General features: G+C 42.5%; 1 protein-coding gene across 9 annotated transcripts in view; it reads right to left on the reverse strand.

The window, feature by feature from the left end:
- Positions 1-13892: 13892 nt before the first annotated feature.
- Positions 13893-22872, reverse strand: part of LOC115176943 (DNA-binding protein SATB1) — a 56558-nt gene continuing 47578 nt past the window's right edge. For 8 of the 9 annotated variants that reach the window (XM_029737365.1, XM_029737359.1, XM_029737361.1 and 5 more), the window contains 3 exons: positions 17701-17910; positions 17445-17486; positions 13893-15967 (listed from right to left, as the gene is read on the reverse strand). In XM_029737365.1, coding sequence (XP_029593225.1) covers positions 15377-15967; positions 17445-17486; positions 17701-17910 — 843 coding nt within the window. In that variant the 3' untranslated portion in view covers positions 13893-15376. The remainder of the gene's footprint in view (positions 15968-17444; positions 17487-17700; positions 17911-22872) is intronic. The other variant, XM_029737362.1, reaches the window with a different exon arrangement.

Here is a 22872-nt window from a genome sequence, read left to right on the forward strand (position 1 = left end):
TTGCATTGATTTTAGAAATGAATGATACACCAGTATAGTCATGGTAAAATAATAAAGCAATACCACAATAGAAGATGAAACACAGTAACCCAAAGTAATCTAGCTCCTTGGCCCATTCCAATCCATATAAGATCACTGCTGAATCAAAATAAAAGCAGCAGTCTAGGTGTCATACCTGTTCCTGTTGTTCATAATAAGTAGGCCAGGGAAACAACATTACCACACTGGAATTCATCTTTAAAATATACACTTTGGTTATTCAGTCAAAGCAAAATCATACCCAAAACGTACCAATCAATAACACAGCACAGTTCCGGGACATAGTGTAAATGTGCTTCAAGCGGGTGAATTTATACCAAATTTTCTTGGTTTTCTATACTATCTGTTATACTTCTTTCGTCTTCCCTACTAATTGAGGCCCCCTGGGAAACACTGACACAAACATTTGTTCCTACTACTTTAAAGTGGGGTCGGAGAAATAGCGGCGGTCCATGCACTTACTATAAATTCCTCGTTCATTGTATTATACATTGCTCACCAATACACATTTTTGAATGGTTATTAGCAGAGTATACATGATCCCAATTTTAGTTCCAAGACACTGGCAATTTTTTCAACCGGAAAAGTAGATTGTGCTGTTTTATTGGCACATTAAACCATATCGCACGCCATAGTTGCATAGTGGAGAGTGCTAAAACAATGACATCATATCTGAATTCTGCCATCTTTATGCACATTCCGTTAACATTTACTTGCCGAACAAAAGTTACAAAAGAGTCAAACCTTTTGCCTTCAAACCCTTTGGAGCAGAGACCGACAACAGAAAATAGATTGCATCATATGCATGAGTCCAAAACCACCCGGTATCATAGAATTGCTTTGATTGAACTTTTCTGAACAACCAACCAACATATAAAGCCTTCATACCCAACTTCAGTATAGGTATAAACTACAGATTCACGATAACAGTAATAAAGAGGGATATACCTGCACATTACACCTTTTCGATTGAAATCCACCATTAATTAGCTATCAACATTTCTCCTTTATTTCTAATTGGCTCATATTTGTCAAGATACAGTTAAAGAGAGTGCTTAATTAATTAAACATGAAAGTAACACCTTCTGTGAGTGTATGAGAATACAGATGCCCCTCTGAAATCCTGCGCTTCCATCAGATTTGTTCCCTTTATCACGTTAATTAGCACCTCACTCCTGTCCCCTTTGCAAATGAGGAGTAGGTGAGGAGGTTCGGGATTTGATGACTTAAAATGCACAGAGCTAACGAGTTGTTCATCCCCTCCACAGCTGTTAAGGCTATTTAACCGCCTCTACTCCGAAGGAGAGGAGCATAGTGCTGAAGGCCTCACAACTGTTACAACGTCTTGGGAACCTGAGGAAGGCCGCAGTTAAGTCCAGAAATGGGCCACAGTATAATATCCACCTGTAAATGATATTCATCGATACCTTACAATTCCGGAATTAGATCCAAAAATGAGTGCTTTTTTTTATAACTTATGTCACTCTAGGAAAATTGTGAAAAAGCAATAATGAGTGAAGGCGGGTGTTAAGACCACTTAAAAGCTTGATTATTTGCATGAGCTCTGTTAGACCGTGGTGCGTGTTATAAAGCCATATACCGGTGCATTGAAGCGTCTCTGTGTAAAGATGGTCAGAGAAGAGGAGTATCACACCTTCAGACCTCCTGCTATGTGGATTGCCTGGTCCAGAGAGGAGCAGGTCAGGACACCTGGAATGGCAGATCCCTGTCTTAACATTAGCAGTAACTTATAGTAATACACAGACATTAATTGAAACCTACAGTAGCTCAGGTGTGTCACATCTAGCCCTATTCTGTCCCCTATACCCTGACACATCTAGGCCTATTCTGTCCCATATACTCTGACACATCTAGGCCTACTCTGTCCCATATACCCTGACACATCTAGGCCTATTCTGTCCCATATACTCTGACACATCTAGGTCTACTCTGTCCCATATACCCTGACACATCTAGGCCTATTCTGTCCCATATACTCTGACACATCTAGGCCTACTCTGTCCCCTATACCCTGACACATCTAGGCCTATTCTGTCCCATATACCCTGACACATCTAGGCCTACTCTGTCCCATATACTCTGACACATCTAGGCCTATCCTGTCCCCTATACTCTGTAAAACCTAGGCCTACTCTGTCACCTATAGTCTGTCACATCTAGGCCTACTTTGTCACATCTAGGCCTACCCTGTCCCCTATACTCTGCCACATCTAGGCCTACTCTGTCACCTATAGTCTGTCACATCTAGGCCTACTTTGTCACATCTAGGCCTACCCTGTCCCCTATACTCTGTCACATCTAGGCCTTCTCTGCCCCCTATACACTGTCAAATCTAGGCCTACTCTGTCACCTATACTCTGTCACATCTAGGCCTTCTCTGCCCCCTATACGCTGTCAAATCTAGGCCTACTCTGTCACCTATACTCTGCAACATCTAGGCCTAATCTGTCCCATATATTCTCTCACATCTAGGTCTACTCTGTCACATCTAGGTCTACTCTGTCACATCTAGGTCTACTCTGTCACATCTAGGTCCTACTCTGTCCCCTATACTCTGTCACATCTAGGCCTACTCTGTCACATCTAGGTCCTACTCTGTCACATCTAGGTATACTCTGTCACATCTAGGTATACTCTGTCACATCTAGGCCTACTCTGTCACATCTAGGTCCTACTCTGTCACATCTAGGTCCTACTCTGTCACATCTAGGTCCTACTCTGTCACATCTAGGTATACTCTGTCACATCTAGGCCTACTCTGTCACATCTAGGTCCTACTCTGTCACATCTAGGTCTACTCTGTCCCCTATACTCTGTCACATCTAGGCCTACTCTGTCACATCTAGGTCCTACTCTGTCACATCTAGGTCTACTCTGTCCCCTATACTCTGTCACATCTAGGTCTACTCTGTCACATCTAGGCCACATCTAGGCCTACTCTGTCCCCTATACTCTGTCACATTTAGGTCTACTCTGTCACATCTAGGCCACATCTAGGCCTACTCCAATTAGCATAATAAAACAATCCATATCAAAATCCATCTGTATTAGATAGAGATATCTGGTTTTTGCATTTGCTACATCTCAATTCACCTCATCCGCCGATGTCAGTCTTTTGCATCTGCAGTGGAAGGTGGAAGAGCTACAGCTGTGTTTGCCAGACCATGAGACACCCTGAAAATCGGTCTTCTACCGAAAACGTCTATAGCTTCCGAACGGTTTGGGCTACAAACTAAATTGACCCCTCTATGGAAAGACGAGACATACTATGACCCCCACAAGTGTCACGGGACTCGTCTGAAGTCGGTACCGTCGATGTGCCAACTTCTGTCTGCAGCGTCCGAACGGTTTGGGCTATATACTAATATGACCCCACCATTAGAAGGTGAGACTTTCACTAACAAGTTTGGCTCTACGACACTGAACTTTCTTATATCGCTCAGATATAGGACAGACAAAATATATTTCCTTTTTATTTATTTTTTGCCATGTATGAATATGTAATTCAATACGTTTCTATGGGCTAACAGCAGTAAGGACAAATTACATTTCATCAAATAAGTTTTAAATAAGAAACATTTATACTTACAGGGGTCCTAAACTTCAAAGTGAAATAGATAAATTATCCTTGGCATGACCATCGTAAAACAATTCCATATGTTAGCTTAGTAGAAACCTGTGAATTCAATGTGAAATCAACAAAAAATGTATTTATGTTAATTAAAAGTTGGGCGAAAGACGAAATGCCCATGGGATTGATGATTGTTTGCAAATCTAATCAGTTTTCCACGTTGATTCAACGTCATCATATAGATTATGTGGGTTGAAATTACATGGAAACAACATTGATTCAAGCTGTTTTTGCCCTGTGGGTGATCACTCTTTCCCAAAAAATATAAAGTCCCCAGTACAACCTACCACGCCAATGTCAGTTTACAAAATAACCTAAACTTTGAATATATTAACTGTAATTCATTGAACAAGTGGTGACACACTACAGTTAGATAATGAAGCGATGGCGGTGAATTGTGATGTGACTTTTTGTGTAGAGTCTGTTTTGGTCACTGCCTAAGTGGAGCCATCGAAACGAGTGGTTACTGTCGAGTGGTGTTGTTCATCGATGAGTTATTGCTTTAAAATGAATGCGGGGAGACAGGTTTAGAAAAGGAAAATGGGTTCAATGATTACTTCAAATAACAAGAGGCCACTTGAGCTAAATTCCTACAATATGAACAACAGGCCACAGACTCTGTAAATAGGGAGGATTTTGTTGTTCAGCGCAATGGTCTCCCTCACCGGGTGAACAGTAAGTACTGTGAGGTTGTTTGCCTTTAGAGAGGAGAACCACGGGTAGATTCATCCTCCCATCCCATGGTTTGTGGGTACAATACCCTGCTGACCAGAGCCTATCCTCTTAAAGAGACATGTTACACAATGATGAGTGTATAGTGGGCTGCATGTATGCAGGATGGGGTTTACACATACAGTTGTGTATCGAGTCAACTTCCTCATGTTAATAGAGAATGTGTTGTTTATAGACTTATAGAAATGGCTACGGTGGGTCTTTCAACTGTGTAGTTGCTGGGTAACATTTTAATATTGACTCATAGACAAGGTGCTTGGACTTAAACAGTAGGTGCTTGGAGTTATTGTATTCAATGTATACAATACAGGCTATGGCATTGTGAGAGCTGAGGTAAGTTAGTGCAGAAAAGCTCTGGGCTTCAGTGGTCATTCAGTTATTCCACATCTGGAATGCAAGGTCTACACACTAAACTGTTGATGCGTCAGATAAGACACTTCACTTTCACTGTGATTCGGCCAAGACTTTGAAGACAAGCTGCAGTTTGTTTTGATGCTCCAGACATCTATCTGTCCGTGGCTCCACGTCTCACACAACAAACATGAATTGTAAACACAGAGGTGAATAGCCTCAGTGTGCAGTGGAAACATGGCTATGCTGTTATGACTGCTTCACTTTTCACACAAAAGTTGTTTTGGCTGGGTGCAGAGAGGGTGATAAAGAGCGAGATGTGTCTGTCTGTCCTGACGATAAACCTCAATGTTGTAACAGGGATCAGTCAAAGCCTAGACAATATACAACTTGCCAATGACCTAAGTTTTCCCAGGGGAATGGATCAAAGGACACAAGGGTAAACAAAGTCAAACATGTGACCTATAACCCGTGTTTCCTGCAAACACTATTATATCCGTAAATGTGACCTTTATGTTACCTTTTTGAATGACATTACATGAATATGTCCAGTTTATAAACTATTCACTGAATTATACGTTTCTATCATCCCTGAAAAAAGAACAAATTTGAGCTCCTTTTAGTGGGGCAGTGGCCTAGTCGTCACTGTTTACCACTGAAAGTAGTCCTTCAGTGGACTTCACTAAGTTATAGCAATGCCATCTGAGTGAAAACATGTTTAGCGCCTACTGAAAAAAAAATTAAAACATGATAATAAAATGTATTATGATAATATGGAGCCTTCTGCCAGTTTTTCTAAGAATTGCCATGCATATTCATGTAAGTGTGATGTTGCTCAAATTAATGTGTTCAGAAAGATGCTCAATCCCCCTGAGCTGGTCCTATGTTTAATCTGCTCTGCTAAAAACTGGAGGGCAAAGGGCAAGAGCGCAGCGGGGAAAAGTAACATGGGGATTGAGGTTATTAATTCTCAAACCCTAACCTTCTGTTTCCGCTCCTTCAATTCAGAATACAAAAACAACATCTAAAACATTTTGGCTTTGCCAAACGATTCAGCAGGAGAGGAGAGGGATAACTTCCTGATTTACACTGGGCGATTCTGCGGAGATCGCTATCATTAGAATAACTTTATTAGGCTTTCTGCTGCATTTCCTGTTTGATTTACTGCGCAGTCCCAGGGGCTTGTAGGTAGACTGCTGAGCCAAGGAGGACTCTTCTGCACGTGGCAGACCTGGCTGCCATTGTTGTGCAGCAACCTGAGTATAACGTCCCTATTAATCTGGAGGTAAACGTTGCAGAAACATTACCAAGGCCTTAGCCGATAAATCAGCACCACCGGGCCTTTAAATACAGCACATGCATGGCTTGGTGTGTAAATGGTGTGTTGATAAATGATCATCCTCCACTTAGACGCCAGTTCACTCCTCCCTGGCTTCCCCATTACTGCCTACAACAAGGTATCCTCTGCTGTTTCAAGGAACAATAGAGCATTGATGGGTTATTGAACCGCATGATGGGTTGAATATCTACATCTTAAAATAGCTTTCAGTACATCAACAAATGACAGACAGAACAGGGCAATGCTAGACCCACATTCGGTGCAAGTGATACAAATCTCCCTCGAAAACAAGTATGATTAAGGTGACTACTATCTCTACCTCATTCCCACAATTGTAAGGCCATAGACGGAAAAGTGGAAGAAGCCATGTTGCTCAACGTAAAGCGTTTCCTCACAGTACTTCCATAGCCCGCTAACTTCTTACATAGCCAATGGCAATAGTCGAGGCCTGAGGTAATGAGGCCACTGAATCATCAGAATCAGATGGCAGAGTGTTATTTAGGGGCATATTGCATCAGAGAATGTAAGACGGTATAGTGACAACTGTCAATAAAAGGCTGTGGGGGGCTTATAGGTGTAGGATCGTAATTTGAGCCAGTTTGCTACAGAAGGGAAATAATCTTGCAGCAAGAGGAAATTATTGTAATTAATGGACACTTTTGCAGGGTTTGATACATTGTTCGTTAGGGCAAATTCTGACATTGCAACATGGAAATTACCCACTTTAGAAGTCTTTGTAAAACTGAAATACACTACAAATGAGCATTTCCTAATTTGCAGGAAAATTCTCAGCCAACAAAAGAGTGATCAAATTAAGATCATACATCTGTAGTTGCCTCTTCCGTTTTTTTCTTCTTTTATTTAACCTTTATTTAACTAGGCAAGTCAGTTAAGAACAAATTCTTATTTACAATGACGGCCTACCCCAGCCAAACCGGACAACGCTTGGCCAATTGTGCACCGCCCTACAAAGACCGCCCATGATGATACTCAACATCCTTCAATGTGCTTCCACTGCAAGTGTCGAAGTATTAGATATCTGTATTATATTGGTCGGCCCTAGCTTTTTGGTGACCCTAAGCAAGATTTGGTTTGGGGGTTCCCCACCTCGCAGATAAAACATTTTAGTGGTCCCCCCTTGAAGGGCGGAGAGATTTCTTTTGTTTTAAAGTTAATTTAGTGCAATTAAACACATTTTGCCATGGGGTGTAGAGAAAGTTTTGTGGTTTTAAAGCACATTTTCTGTAGTTCTACACATTTTGCTATGGGGCGGAGAGAGAAAATGTTGCAGTGTTTTAAACTACTTTCATGCCATTCTACACATTTTGCCATGAATTATGCCATGTTCAGATGATATCTGAGTAAAAGTGACAAAAGAAATCTATGTGGGCATCCTGGAGGTCAGGACCCATGGTCACGTGCCCTGGGTGCCTGGTCGATAATTGACCATGATTACTACAAGTTTAGAAGCTGGCTAGACTAATTTACCAATCTAAACATTTTTTGCTGACATGGGCTAATTGAGTGACTGTCAGTGACTGACATAACAAGAGAAAAACTTCTGATGCACAACCAAATGTTGAAATTGCACCTTGTGTATTCTACTACTCTAACACGCAACAATAAGTTGAAACCTGGAGTGAGTTCGGGGTCCACCTAGCGGCCGGGGGCCCGAAGCGACCGCTTGTGCCACTTATGCCTGGGGTCGGGCCTGTGTATTATATTGCCACCATAATAGAAAAAAATAAACTCTGAAGCTGAGACAAACAACTAGAGCCCTCGGTCAACACCAGTGAGAATGGAATTGGAGAATATGTTGGAGATAGCTTGGGACTACACAGGTTAGACCCGTGTTAAGGATGTGAAGATATTAAGGCTTCTCATAGGTCAGTCAAGTCAAACAACTGTTTAAACTGTGTGTACTTGAGTAAGTGTGAGGTACGCCTTCTGTCGGTCTACTATATGTACCAGGGTTGGGGTCAATTCGGAATTTTCAAATTTAATTCCATTCAAACCATCAATTTGAATTAAATTTGAATAGGTCACTCCCCACAGGAAGATGCAATTTGAATAGAATTAGAATTAAAGGAAGCATCATTTAATTCATAGCAATTCAAACCAATTGAGACATTAATTTCACAAATCTTTCATCGTAAGGATGTGCAACTTATTTAATGTAAAGATCTCATCCCTGTGCAACTAGGTCCTGGACTTCCTGTCGGGCTGACCCCATGTGGTGAGGGTAGGCAACAACTCCTCCGCCATGCTGGTCATCAACACGGGGGACCCCCAGGGGTGTGTGCTTAGTCCCCTCCTGTACTCTCTGTTTACCCTCGACTGCGTGGCCATGCACGACTCTAGCTCAGGGAGGAGTTGAGAGCCCTGGTGGAGTTGTACCAGGACAAAAACCTCTCCCTCAACGTCAACAAAACCATAGAACTGATCGTGGACTACAGGAGACAGATCAGAAAGCACGCCTCAACCAAAGTAGACAGGGTGGCTGTGGGAAGGGTCAAAAGCTTCAAGTTCCTTGGGGTGCACATCAATGGTCCCGTCACATTGACACCGGGGTGAAAAAGACACAACAGCGCCTCTTCAACCTCAGGCGGCTGAATAAATTCAGCATGGCCCCTAAGACCCTCAAAAACTTCTATAGATGCACCATTGAGAGCATTCTGTAGGGTTGCATCACCGCCTGGTATGGCAACTGCACCGTCCTCAACCACATGGCTCTTCAGTGGGCGGAGAGGTCAGCCCAACGCACCTGGAGGTCAGCCCACGGCACGCTGCCTGCCCTCCAGGACATTTGCAGCACTCAGTGTCAAAAGAAGGCCAAGAAGATTATTAAGCACCTAGTCAGCCGGGCCACGGACTGTTCACTCTGCTACAGTCTGGCAGATGGTACAGGTGCATCAGAGCAGTCCCCAAGAGGCTTGGAAACAGCTTCTATCACCAGGCCATCAGACTGTTGAACAGCCATCACTAGCCGTCTACCTGCACGGTACTTTGTCCTGCACTTTTTTTGCACACATACTGTACTCCCGCACACTCACTCACACAAAACACACACACAGCTCATACACACAGAGACTCCTGCACTCATATAAACTACCGGTCAAACGTTTTAGAACACCTACTCATTCAAGGGTTTTTCTTGTACTATTTTCTATATTGTAGAATAATAGTGAAGACATCAAACTATGAAATAACACATATGGAATCATGTAGTAACCAAAAAAGTGTTAAACAAATCAAAATATATTTTATATTTGAGATTCTTCAAAAAGCCACTCTTTGCCTTGATGACAGCTTTGCACACTCTTGGAATTCTCATGATGTAGTCACCTGGAATGCATTTCAATTAACAGGTGTGTCTTGTTAAAAGTTCATTTGTGGAATTTCTTTCTTTCTTAATGCATTTGAGCCAATCAGTTGTGTTGTGACAAGGCAGGGGGGGTATACAGAAGATAGCCCTTTTTGGTAAAATACCAAGTCCATATCATGGCAAGAACAGATCAAATAAGCAAAGTGAAACGACAGTCCATCATAACTGGACACATCTCAACATCAACTGTTCAGAGGAGACTGTGTGAATCAGGCCATGGTTGAATTGCTGCAAAGAAACCACTACTAAAGGACACCAATAAGAAGAAGAGACTTGCTTGGGCCAAGAAACACGAGCAATGGACATTAGACTGGTGGACATTTGTCCTTTCGTCTGGAGTCCAAATTTGAGATTTTTGGTTCCAACTGCCGTGTCTTTGTAAGACGCGGTGTGGGTGAACGGATCATCTCTGCATGTATATTTCCCACCATAAAGCATGGAGGAGGAGGTGGTATGGTTTGGGGGTGCTTTGCTGGTGACACTGTCTGTGATTTATTTAGAATTCAAGGCACACTTACCCAGCATGGCTACCACAGCATTCTGCGGTGATATGCCATCCCATCTGGTTTGGGCTTAGTGGGACTATCATTTGTTTTTCAACAGGACAATGACCCAACACACCTCCAGGTTATTTGACCAAGAAGGAGAGTGATGGAGTGCTGCATCAGATGACCTGGCCTCCACAATTCCCTGACCTCAACCAAATCGAGATGGTTTGGGTCAGTCGGATCGCAGAGTGAATGAAAAGCAGCCAACAAGTGCTCAGCATATGTGGAAACTCCTTCAAGACTGTTGTAAAAGCATTCCAGTTGAAGCTTGTTGAGAGAATGCCAAGAGTGTGCAAAGCTGTCATCAAGGCAAATGGTGGCTATTTAAAGAATCTCAATTATAAAATACATTTTGATTTTTTTAAACACTTTTTTGGTTACTACATGATTCCATATGTGTTATTTCATAGTTTTGCTATCTTTACTATTATTCTACAATGCAGAAAATAGTACAAATAAAGAAAAACCCTTGAATGAGTAGGTGTTCTAAAACTTTTGACCGGTAGTGTATACTCACACACACACATACACACACAAACAGCCAACACTGCTGTCCCATGTACAGTGCATTTGGAAAGTATTCAGACTCTTTCCCTTTCTCCACATTTTGTTACATTACAGCATTATTCTAAAATGGATTAAATAAAAAAAAATCACATCAGTCTACACACAATAACCCATAATGACAAAGCAAAAACAGATTTTTTGAAATGTTAACAAATTTACATAAAATAAAAGAATTGACTTATTTATTCAGACCCTTTGTGATGAGTCCTGAAATTGAGCTCAGGTGCATCCTGTTTCTATTGATCATCCTTGAGATGTTTCTACAATTGATTGGAGTCCACCTGTGGTAAATTCAATTGATTGGACATGATTTGGAAAGGCACACACCTGTCTATATAAGGTCCCACAGTTGACAGTGCATGTCAGAGCAAAAACCAAGCCATGAGGTCAAATTGTCCATAGAGCTCCGAGACAGGATTTTGTCGAGGCACAGATCTGGGGAAGGGTACCAAAAATGTCTGCAGCATTGACGGTCCCCAAGAACATAGTGGCATCTATCATTCTTAAATGGAAAAAGTTTGGAACCAACAAGACACTTCCCAGAGCTGGCCGCCCGGCCAAACTGAGCAATCGGGGGAGAAGGGCCTTGGTCAGGGATTTGACCAAGAACCTGACGGTCACTCTGACAGAGCTCCAGAGTTCCTCTGTGGAGATGGGAGTTCCTTCCAGAAAGACAACCATCTCTGCAGCACTCCACCAATCAGTCATTTATGGTAGAGTGGTCAGACTGAAGCCACTCCTCAGTAAAAGGCACATGACAGTCCGCTTTGAGTTTGCCAAAAGGCACCTAAAGGACTCTCAGACCATGAGAAACAAGATTCTCTGGTCTGATGAAACCAAGATTAAACTCTTTGGCCTGAATGCCAAGCATTACGTCTGGAGGAAACCTGGCATCATCCCTACGGTGAAGCATGGTGGTGGCAGCATCATGCTGTGGGGAGGTTTTTCAGCGGCAGGGACTGGGGGACTATTCAGGATAGAGGGAAAGATGACCGGAGCAAAGTACAGAGAGATCCTTCATGAAAACCTGCCCCAGAGCGCTCAGACTGGGGCAAAGGTTCACCTTCCATCAGGACAACGACCCTCTGAATGTCCTTGAGTGCCCAGCCAGAAAAGGATTTGAACCTGATCGAACAACTCTGGAGAGACCTGAAAAGAGCTGTGCAGCGACGCTTCCCATCCAACCTGACAGAGCTTGAGAGTAACTGCAGAGTGGAATGGGTGAAACTCCCCAAATACAGGTATGCTAAGCTTGTAGTGTCATACCCAAGAAGACTCGAGGTTGTAATCGCTGCCAAATGTGCTTCAACAAAGTACTGAGTAAAGGGTCTGAATACTTATGTAAATGTGATATTTCAGTTGACATTTTTTATACATTTGCAAACATTTCAAAAACAGTTTTTTGCTTTGTCATTATGGGGTATTGTGTGTAGATTGATGAGGGAAAAAAACAATTGAATCAATTTTAGAATAAGGCTGTAACGTTACAAAGTTTGGAAAAAGTCAAGGAGTCTAAATACTTTCCGAATGCACAGTATATAGAGACACACTTTCCTTCTTCTCTTCTACTGTTTTTCTACTGCTGTAGATATACTGCTGTACATATCATTTATAGTATATATTGTCAGTTTATATACGCATAGATTGCATTTGGATGACTGATAGTGTTATTTGGGTTGTTAATTGGATTCGTTCTGATATTTCTTGATTTCTTGTTTTTTTTTTTATTATTTATGTACTTGTTTGACATTTTACTGCACTGTTAGGAGTTAGTGACACAAGCATTTCACTGCACCCACTATAACATCTGCTAAACTGTGTACATGACCAATGAAGTTTGATTTGATACAATTTCAGATATTAGTTTGATTATAACTCAAAGATGCAAAACAGTATTTTTCTTTGTCATGAGATGTTAGATAATGTTCCCTTCCATACTGCAGTGTTTGATCTAATGCACTCTGGGAAATACATTTTTTCAGATATTTTTTAACATATTTTTATGGCAATTATGAACTATTATAGACAACCCACAACATGATCTTAGAATATTTCCAGACCAGTGTACTTAAAATAGTTTTAGAATAATGAGTTTTAAAAATGAAATGTTTCAACTTTATGCTACATGTTATTGGTAACCATACATTATGTCAAAATACACATTTCTATGGTGATAAATGAGCCATTTGAATTGAATTGAATTCTACTTCTTTTAATTCAATTCAAATTCTGCTTCAAGCAGGGTGTGGCCAATTCAAATTCAAGATTCAGATTGGAATTAAAGAGCCATTTGTAACACAATTCAGATTTGATCCCAACCCTGGTATGTACACTCTTAGAAAAAAGGGTTCTTCGGCTGTCCCCTTAGGCAAACCCTTTTTGTTTCCAGGGAGAATCCTTTCGGGGTCCACGTAGAACCCTTTCGGGGTCCACGTAGAACTCTCTATAGAAAGGGTCCTACATGGAACCCAAAGGGTTTTCTACCTGGAACCAAAAAGCGTTCTTCAAAGGGTTCTCTTATGGGGACAGAATCATTTTAAGTTCTAGATAGCACCTTTTCTTCTAAAAGTGTACAGTGTATATTAAACTACAGTGACCATTTCCCCTTGAATTATAAATAACCTAAAGTGCTCAAGAACTCAAATCTCCGGTGATTGAAGCCCTTAGAATCCCCTTATGTGAATATGTGATTCAAGCATCTGTGCATTTCTCCTCCTTTGCTTCAAACACACACAATGTTACACTGGTCTTTATTTTGAAAAAGGAAAAAAAGAGCAAAACCTCAAGGGAATCCAGCTGGCTGAAACATATCCGAGGGTGTTAACAGGTAAAGGTCATTTCTGTGTGGAGCAGACAAACACCTGAATTCACCTGGGGTTCAGGGAGAGGTCAGGGCACCTGTGCAGTTTTGACACATTATCTCCCTGTAGAGGGCTTCGTTAGCACAGGAATTAACACCCCACTTGTATTTACTTTTCAGGTCTCACAGCGACTTCAGACGCTCAGGAGAGTATCAAGATAAAAGATGCAGGAGTGGAGCTCATGGACAGTGGTTTTCAAAGGTATTGGATATGCACATATTGTTAAAAGTGTTCACTTTTGCATAGAAATAAAAAAAGGACAAATATAAATTGTGATACTTACAAGTATTACACTTTTTAGGATAAAAAATGAACTAATTTGACTGAAAAGTCGTTATATGTTGATACATACTGTTGAATATGGTAAGTGAAACCTTCTATAGGTGCAAGTAGCGTGGTCACATGAATGGCAAGAATCTGGGGTACAATACAAACAGTTTAATTGTGTAATTAACAATAAAGAACCACTCCTAGTTAAACAATTTCTGCATAAAGAAACCGAGAAACACTTATAAAACAGTCAGTTGTAACAAAATAACTGGTGTTCTCATTGAAATAAACTCATAAAAAAGAAACACTTTTTTATACAGGATATTTATACAGGAATAGCTTGAATTGGATTGTTAACCAAAGGAAGACACATTGCAGACATCGATATTCACACAGATTGCATATGTTTTTCTCTCTAAGGTGTTCTATAGGTTAGTAATTTACCTAAGCTTATTTGCATGATAGTAAAAATTGCATACAACATTAATTGTGAAGCTTGTAGCATGAGTTGCTTGACATACAGCACTTTTATAGGCAACCTTTAAAGCACATTTTCCATTTAAAACGTTAAGACACTTTTTGTTTTTACTGCCCATCAAAATTACATTTATAAATAGAAAAGGATCATTGAAATAAAAAAAAGGCTATGTAACAAACTTTCCAAAAAAAGTAATTACATCAGAAACACTGCATGAACTGCAAATAAATAATGTAGAAGACAACAAAAAACAGATTTTGTGATTCACATTTTTAAACTGTGTGACTGATTCAGAAAGTACAGTGACAAAGGTTTTGCAAAATAATCTAATCGGCAGTGCCATATAGTACAAGGCATTTATTGGCATAGTTTCTTTAAGACTGTATTTTTTTTTTTTTACAGTTAATATAATGTCTATATATATATTTATATTTCTTCCTAACAAATAATATGTAACGATTGAGCTATTCTCGGCGACGCACCTGGGGTGCGGTTTGCGTTCCAGAGTTTGAGTGATCCGTAATCACCGTCATGTTTTTCGCTTTTTCAAAGAATAACTCATTTGCCAGCAGGCTTCCAGACTTAGTACCTCATCATTAAGGCCTTGTCATCCACTTGGTCCTCGATTTAATATGCATTTTAAAAAATCCAGTTAAAATTACATACGTAAACACCTATCAAAGTCCTATCAAACTCCATGGGGGCTTTTTATTATAATATCAGTAGCTCAAAAAGAAAGGAAATCAGTGTAAAACAACAGACATTAAGTGCAGTCAGCAAATATCCACGGCAACATACTTAGAATAATTTTTTGTGCAGGTTATTTAAATGATGCATCAGTCTTTACAGTGAATAATACAAGTTTTACAAAATCAGAAAAAGCAATACTTATTCGTATTACTGTAGTCTGTGGAAATGGGGGGGGGTTCCAGTGTGAGAATGGTAGCGTTGCGTAGCCTTTCAGTCTGCATTGATACATAAATGCTACTCGTACGCATAGAGTCCAGACTCTGCATTGATAAAACACTACTCTTTACTCTCGCAGCGGTCGCACTGCGCTAGCCAGACCATTACCCTTTAGCATTGCATTCAGTCTCTGTGTGTACAGCAGCACTACTCTTTCAGCACAGTGTTCAGACTGGGGGACGCTCTCTCTACTCCTTGGGCTCGTGGTCAGATTCTGAAAGGGCCTCGGCGCGGGCCAGGTGCTCCTCGATCTTGATGGAGAAGATGGTGCTGTTGGTCTGTGTGCTCTCTTCCAGCTCCTTCAGCAGCTCGGCACTGCCCTCCCTGAAGTCCGACAGCTCCTCCTCGAAGGCCGGGCTGCTGCTACTGCTGTTGCTGGGTTCCTTGGGCGGCTTGGCCGGGTGGTTGACGTAGAAGCGTTGGTTCTGGAAGAACTTGATGATGGTGAGCTTGGGCAGGTCCAGCTGGGCCGACAGAGTGTGGATGGCCTCCTCGTCTGGGTACATCCCCACGTCCTGGATGAAGCTTTGCAGAATGCCTAGGGCCTCTTGGGAGATCTTGCCCCCGCCGGAGCGAGCCTTGGTGCCCCCGCCGCCGCGGCCCTGGTCCTCTGTCTCTGCCGGGGAGGCGGTGGGGGGCTGGCGAGGGGGAAGCCTGGGGCCCATGGGTGGTTGCTGCTGCTGCTGTTGCATGGGTTGCTGGGACAGTGGAGGCTGGGAGGGGTGCTGGAGGGACATGGGGGGCTGGTGCTGCTGCTGGGGCGGTTGATGGGTCTGAGACTGTGGTGGGAAAAGGAGGGTGGGGGGAAACAAGAGACAGGATGTTATCAGTGAACACTTATCGGCGACTTAATAACGCCTTTAATTCAACTCAATTGAGTTGTGTAGAAAAATGGGCCCACTGTGTACAGAACAGACGCTCCACTGGAGGAATTTCCATGTAATATCTTATTGAATGTAATCAGTTCTTGGGATTTTTTTTTTCATGAGGAAATTGTGTCTCATTGTGGGGTAGAGGCACCAGTACTCACATACAAACCTGCACGCACACACACACACACACACACGACACACACGCATGCAAACACGTACAAAGACACTGAGACCCCGGGAATTCACACGGAAACTGTCCATTCTGATTGGTACTGTCGAGCTTATCAGACCCCATTCAAATGATATTGCCAGACCGCAATAAACAAACTCAATGTGTGTACAATTCAATACGCGATCGCCGCCGATTGCCATGGGTGTGAGAATGCTAACGATGGCCTTGCTTTGCCGTCAGTATCCCGCTGGTGTAAACACATTACACATTACTCCTAAAATGTCTCATTGTTTGAGTGGAGAGAGGGTTGAGTGGGCAACTCGTGCTCTATTGAACACGCAACAGTTTTTTCCCTCCTGAGTCAGACCCACTCCAATTGGAGTTTGGTAATGAAGTTTAGAAAACACAGCACTTTACAGATAGCTTATCAGCCAGCTGCACATCTTCACTCAAAGATCCCATTTTACACTACAACACACATATAGGGAGCTGTAATAAGGGAAGGTTAGCCAATGAATGCCGGCTTCTCTCCACATCTGTGCGTCACTGTTTTGCAACAGGTTGAGAACAAGCTTTTTAATCAGTCGACTGACCTGGGTTGACAGAGGTTCAACGCCAACACCAATAAGCATTATGAAGTGTCAGTAGTTCCTCTATGCATTACAGTACTGAGACATTTTACTGGAAGCCAAATAATTTCTATTTCATTAGCGGTTAACTTTTCTGCGAAGTATCCCAAATTGGTACATTTTTTTCACTTTTTTAATCTGATATTAGGGTCGATGAGAAAAATCTGATTATGGTATTTCTACACTGGTGGTTTTGTATGGGACTGGCCATATGTTTCTGCCTAAAAAAATAACTGATCAGCCATTCAGCTGCCACTATGTTTAATAGAAGTATTTAAGTTTATAATTCACCATTTTAAAAGTTTAACGTGAGTCTCAGGTTTTTGTGTTCATTTGGAAGCTGCCTTTTTAAAAAGAAAGCTTAAATAAGTTAAAAGTAAAAGTAACTTTAAAAAGTAATTCTTTAAAAACAAACATTTTGACTGTTACTCTGTTTGTGATTAATAGAGATCATTTGTAGAAATGTCCCCTTACTGCTGGTTATTACGAACACCAGATAATTACAATGTAAAACTAAGGGATAATACTGGTTGCTTATTTGAAATCACAACATAAATGATAGAATATAAATTCTCTCTCTCACCTGTAGTGGATCTGTGTGGGACATATACATCAGAGTTGGGTTCTGTGGGTATAGACATCAAAGTTGGTGTCTGTGCTTGTGTGTGTGTGTGTGTGTGTGTGTGTGTGTGTATCTCCTCTCATCTTCAATGGATGTGTATGCGTGTCCACTGCACATAGGTACGTGTGTGTGCATGTGTGTGTGTACATGTCTATGTGTATTTATGTGCTTGTGTGCGGGCATGTATGTATTAGCATGCACGTCATTGCCTCCTCACCTGCATGGGGTCAGTGGACATGTGCATCGTGTGCGGGGGCCGGTCGGCGTGGTGCTGCTGCTGGCCCGCCGTGCTCTCCTGTTCGTAGATGGCGTCCCGCTCCGCCTGGGACAAGCTCAGGAAGCGGCGGATCATGGACAGGTTCTCCCACAGCGTACGGTTCTCCGGGCTGGGGTCCTCCTTCCAGCGCAGAAGCTCACACAGCCAGCCCTTTACCGAAAGGAAACAACAGAGAGGTTTAACCTAACCCTCCACTTTAACTGCTGTACTCACACAGAAAGAAACCCTGACCAGGGGCGGAGAGTATACCCTTAGCTATAACTTTTAGCCCATTCCTGTAACATGCCAATATAATACAATTCCAAAGGCAGCAGAAGAACACATTCTGGGACCATTAGGTATGACAACATACACATGTATGTAGTATTCATAGTATGTAGCACAAAATGAAGGACCCATTTAACAGTTTACATGACACATTATACTCTAGCCCAGCAGAGGGCCATGAGAGATGGGACTGTGGGCTATAGAGAACTGTAGCTATACAATATGAATTTACACAGGGCATGTATCTGAGGAGCCACAGTCAAAGGCAGCTTGTGTGTGTGACTGTGTGGGTGCAGCTGAGCGGTACAGTACAGTAGATGAGGTCCTGTGACTCAGTTATACAGCGCTGGATGTGGAGGGAACTCAACTAGGCCATGTGAGGGCAGGGGGGTGATCACCATGACAGAACTGAAGCAGAGGGTGAGAGAAAATAGTGTGAGATGAAGAGTAGAGAACAAGGGAGCCAGAGAGGGAGAGAGAGAGAAAGGAAGAGATAGAGAGAGAGAAGGGAAGAGAAACAGACAGAAAAATAGGGAATTTTAAATGACCGTGGCTAAAAGAGAGCTGTAACGGGTGAGAAGGCAGAAGGAGGGAGGGAGGGAAGGAGGGAAAGCAGCTTAATTTAGGGAGGGTGAGAATGTGAGTGTGTGTGTGAGAGAGAGAAAGAGAGAGAGGGAGTTAAAGAGGAGAGAAGGGAGAGCGACTGAAGCTGTTCAGCCGGTAGTCTGTCCTGGCAGCGTGACAGAGCAGTACTGTAATCTCCCAGCCAGAGTGCGGCAGCACCTTTCCTTTCCACAGGATTACACTGCGCTGGTCACACACACACAAACACACACAAACACATACGGGGCAGAGCCACGCCACCACACTGCATGCAAAAGATAACTCAGCATTTCTGTTGTCCCTTGTTCCAACTCCTCCCCTAAGCCACATCAAACCCAGGAGAGTTTTGGAGAAAGCCGGGAGCAAGGGAGGGAGAAAGAGGGAGAGAGAGAGAGGGAGAGAGAGAGAGAGAGAGAGAGAGAGAGAGAACCTAAAGACTGCGTGCCCACCTTGTTCTTCTGCCACGTTTATTGTTTCCTTTTTTAATTTGCATGCAGAGGGATTTGGACCGCGTTACCACTCTGATGTCTGTTGGTTTCCGCTGTTTCGGTATTGAGGAACACCCCTCTTTTCGCACCCACATCCCACCCCGCCTATTCAGAGACAGAACTAAACCACACTACCAAGGCACGATGAAGTAATCCAACTCAAACACTCCCCAAACTAGCAGGATTAAACCCAAAGTACTAAAGTCAGTCAAACAAAAGGCCAACATGAACCCCATAGTAAGTCCTCACATAAATGAACTAGCTAGTTAAAAATAACTACAGTAAAAACAAGAGATACATTCTTAATATGTTGTCACTATGCTATTTATATTTTGCTGAAAACTCGTTGATAGAATGTTCTACGACTAAAGTAAAGGAAGTTTGACGCAGAGAAGTTTAAACTGGTAAAATTATCACAAAAGTGTAGCTAATGTCAAAATGGCAGCTTCCCTTAGTTGTCCTCACACAAGTGGACTGTCAGCGTTTTCCCTGGTGGTTTAAAGAGCTGAAGTTGTGTTTGTGTTTGTCTAATTGCATTGCTTCCACAGGCCTGGCAGAAGCATTGAGGGGAGAAAGAGAGGTGGGAGAGCTGGTCAGAGGAGGTGGCTCTTGGCTCTCTTGCCAGCAAACTCAGGGGGGAAAAAACTTGGTTTCGGTTAAAAAAACGTGATGTGAAAACTTCATTTGGAGTGAGGATTTCTGTCTAATAATCACAATGACAATGTGACGTGGTGGAAAAATCTAAAATGGTGTTCCAGCTTACTGTAATATCTATGACTTACCCATTGTTTCAACTTCTACTTGAAATTGTGCAGACTTTCAAAGCTTTAGATAGACTGTGCAGAAATGTATAAGCAGCATCAATTGGTGTAATAGTTATTAGGTTGGCTGCACAATGCATGTTGTGTTACTGTGTTGAAACAGGCACTTACAACAAGAACCAAACATCTCTGTTGCTCTGTGTACCTCGTCCATATTGTTCATTTCCCCCCTAACATCAGTGTTTGGATACGCTGTACTTACACTGCTCACCAATTCCGAACTACCTCGAACTCTCTCAGAGTTAGTGAAGCGCTCTCTATAAATAAAAATGTATTATTCATAATGATTAACATGGAGAATGGAGCAGTGAGGAGAGTGACCACCCTGCCTGTTTGTTCCTCCAATCTGACCGTCAGCACGCGGGCTGAGGGGGTGAAGAGGTGCAGAATGACAGAGTAGTAAACTCCTCAGCAGCTCAGCCCAGCAGAGCTCCCATTGTATAGCTCAGTATAAATAGCAACCAAGCACTCTGATTTATTTTGCTCCCAACACAATGGCTGAATTCATGCGCAAGATTCACCCAACTATGCAGCGGCACACCGTACCATGTTTTTTGTGTGTCTGCAGCAGTCACAAGCTGCCAATGAGAGCATAGGCATGCTCTGTCAGGGAACAGCCCGGTATTCACGCCCACCCCTCTTCCCTTCACCTCCCACCCCTCTTCCCTTCACCTCCCTCCCTTCTCCCTCCACAACATGGATGCATATTACTGCATCAATAAACAACACCCTGCTGTGAAACCCTGTATGGAAAAGACGGAGATAGAGAGGCCTGCCTCCACAGTCACACGGCAGGGCAGACACCTATCTCTAATCTCATTTGGTCATTATCGGCCCCATCAGTCCACCACCGAAAAATAAGCCGGCAGATGTCGACCAACTCTGATTCTCTTTTTGTTAGGCGGGGGGGGGGGGGGGGATTATAACACAATCAAATTGAATATGGTGCTTTATACAATAATTGTCTACTCTGAAACAAAAGCACATTTGACCTTGTAGAAGCAAAACATACTTTACGGGAGGGGGAAACAAAAAAAAACTGTGACAGTTGGGAGAAAGAGATTGCGATCCATTGTTGTGGCTGGACTTGTGGAACTTGTCAGAGGAGGGATTGAGAGCCAGCCAGACTCACATCTCTGTGTCCGTGAGGGCGAGAGAAATAAAAAGTAGGAGAGACAAAGCATTATTGTCTTTCCCTCCTTAACCCTGGCATAGGGCCCAGCTCCACTAACAGACAATGCTATGCAGATAAATGCAGCTGATAACACGGTATGTTCAAACCTGTTTCTCCTCTGCAAGAGCGTCACCTTAGAGCGCGTTCACCCCACACAGTTACGTGCACTGGGTTGTAAATACGGCGCCATGCCCATCTGTTGATGGGAAATGCCGACCTGCTTGATGCTCGGCATATGTGAATCTCCCGCAACAATAAGCAAAACTTTACTGTGGAAAACCGACCCAATGTTTTGTGTGTGTGAGGAAATCTTAATATGCAAATAAGGCAGGTCCGAGCGCCTATTCAAATAGTCTTTGGCGTGGAGAGAGGAGAGGGGTGGGAACGAGGAGGAAATGGGGTCGAGGCCCTTAATTGAACTCAACCATTCTTCCCCGGGAGAATTGGAGGTCTAGCTACCATGTGGCCATCCTGAAAAATCCTACACTCTTAGCATGCATTCACAGTGCTGACTAGAGTTGGGATTCTTTCTACCCGTCTCACTCATTCCGTAATAAAACAATGAGTAAAGATTTTGAAGCAAATAAGTAGAGTAAGTAGTACAAATAAGTCAAATCAAATAGTATTTGTCACATGCGCCGAGTTTAAAAATAATAACAAAATAAAATAGTAACACAAGGAATAAAATACACAAGAATGGAGCTATATACAGGAAGTAGCAGTACCAGATCACTGTGGAGCTATACACAGGAAGTAGCAGTACCAGATCACTGTGGAGCTAAATACAGGAAGTAGCAGTACCAGATCACTGTGGAGCTATATACAGGAAGTAGCAGTACCAGATCACTGTGGAGCTATATACAGGAAGTAGCAGTACCAGATCACTGTGGAGCTATATACAGGAAGTAGCAGTACCAGATCAATGTGGAGCTATATACAGGAAGTAGCAGTACCAGATCAATGTGCAGAGGTACGAGGTATTTGAGATAGATATGTACATGAAGGCAGGGTAAAGTGACTAGGTATCAGGATAGATAATAATAAGGTATTTGAGATAGATATGTACATGAAGGCAGGGTAAAGTGACTAGGCATCAGAATAGATAATAATAAGGTATTTGAGGTAGATATGTACCTGAAGGCAGGGTAAAGTGACTAGGCATCAGGATAGATAATAATAAGACTAAAATAAAGAACAGAGTAGCTGTCACGTTCGTCGTAGGAAGGAGACCAAGGTGCAGCGTGCGTATCGTTCCACATCTTTTATTTTAATGTGAAACTTAGCAAAACAAACAATAAACTATAAACAAAACACAAACCGTGACGACAGAGGTGCAACATGCACTAACTCAAAATAATCTCCCACAAACACAGGTGGGAAAAACAACACCTTAAATATGATCCCCAATTAGAGACAACGATGACCAGCTGCCTCTAATTGGGGATCATATAAAAATCCCAACATAGAAAAAAGAAACTAGAACCAAAACAACATAGAAAATGTAAACTAGACAAAACCCCCAGTCACGCCCTGACCTACTCTACCATAGAAAAATACGAGCTCTCTATGGTCAGGACGTGACAGTACCTCCCGCATCGGAGGTGGTTCTGGTGCGGGACAAAGAACCCTCTCATCCTGCGGATCAGCCAGCGTAGGAGTCGGCTCTGGCAGTGCATTTGCCATACCAGGCGGTGATGCAGCCAGTCGGTGATCAGGCCTTCCACCGTCGTGTTGTCAGAAAACTTGATGATGGTGTTGG

Source organism: Salmo trutta, chromosome 37 (genome assembly GCF_901001165.1).
Source record: "Salmo trutta chromosome 37, fSalTru1.1, whole genome shotgun sequence".
Classification (NCBI taxonomy): domain Eukaryota; kingdom Metazoa; phylum Chordata; class Actinopteri; order Salmoniformes; family Salmonidae; genus Salmo; species Salmo trutta.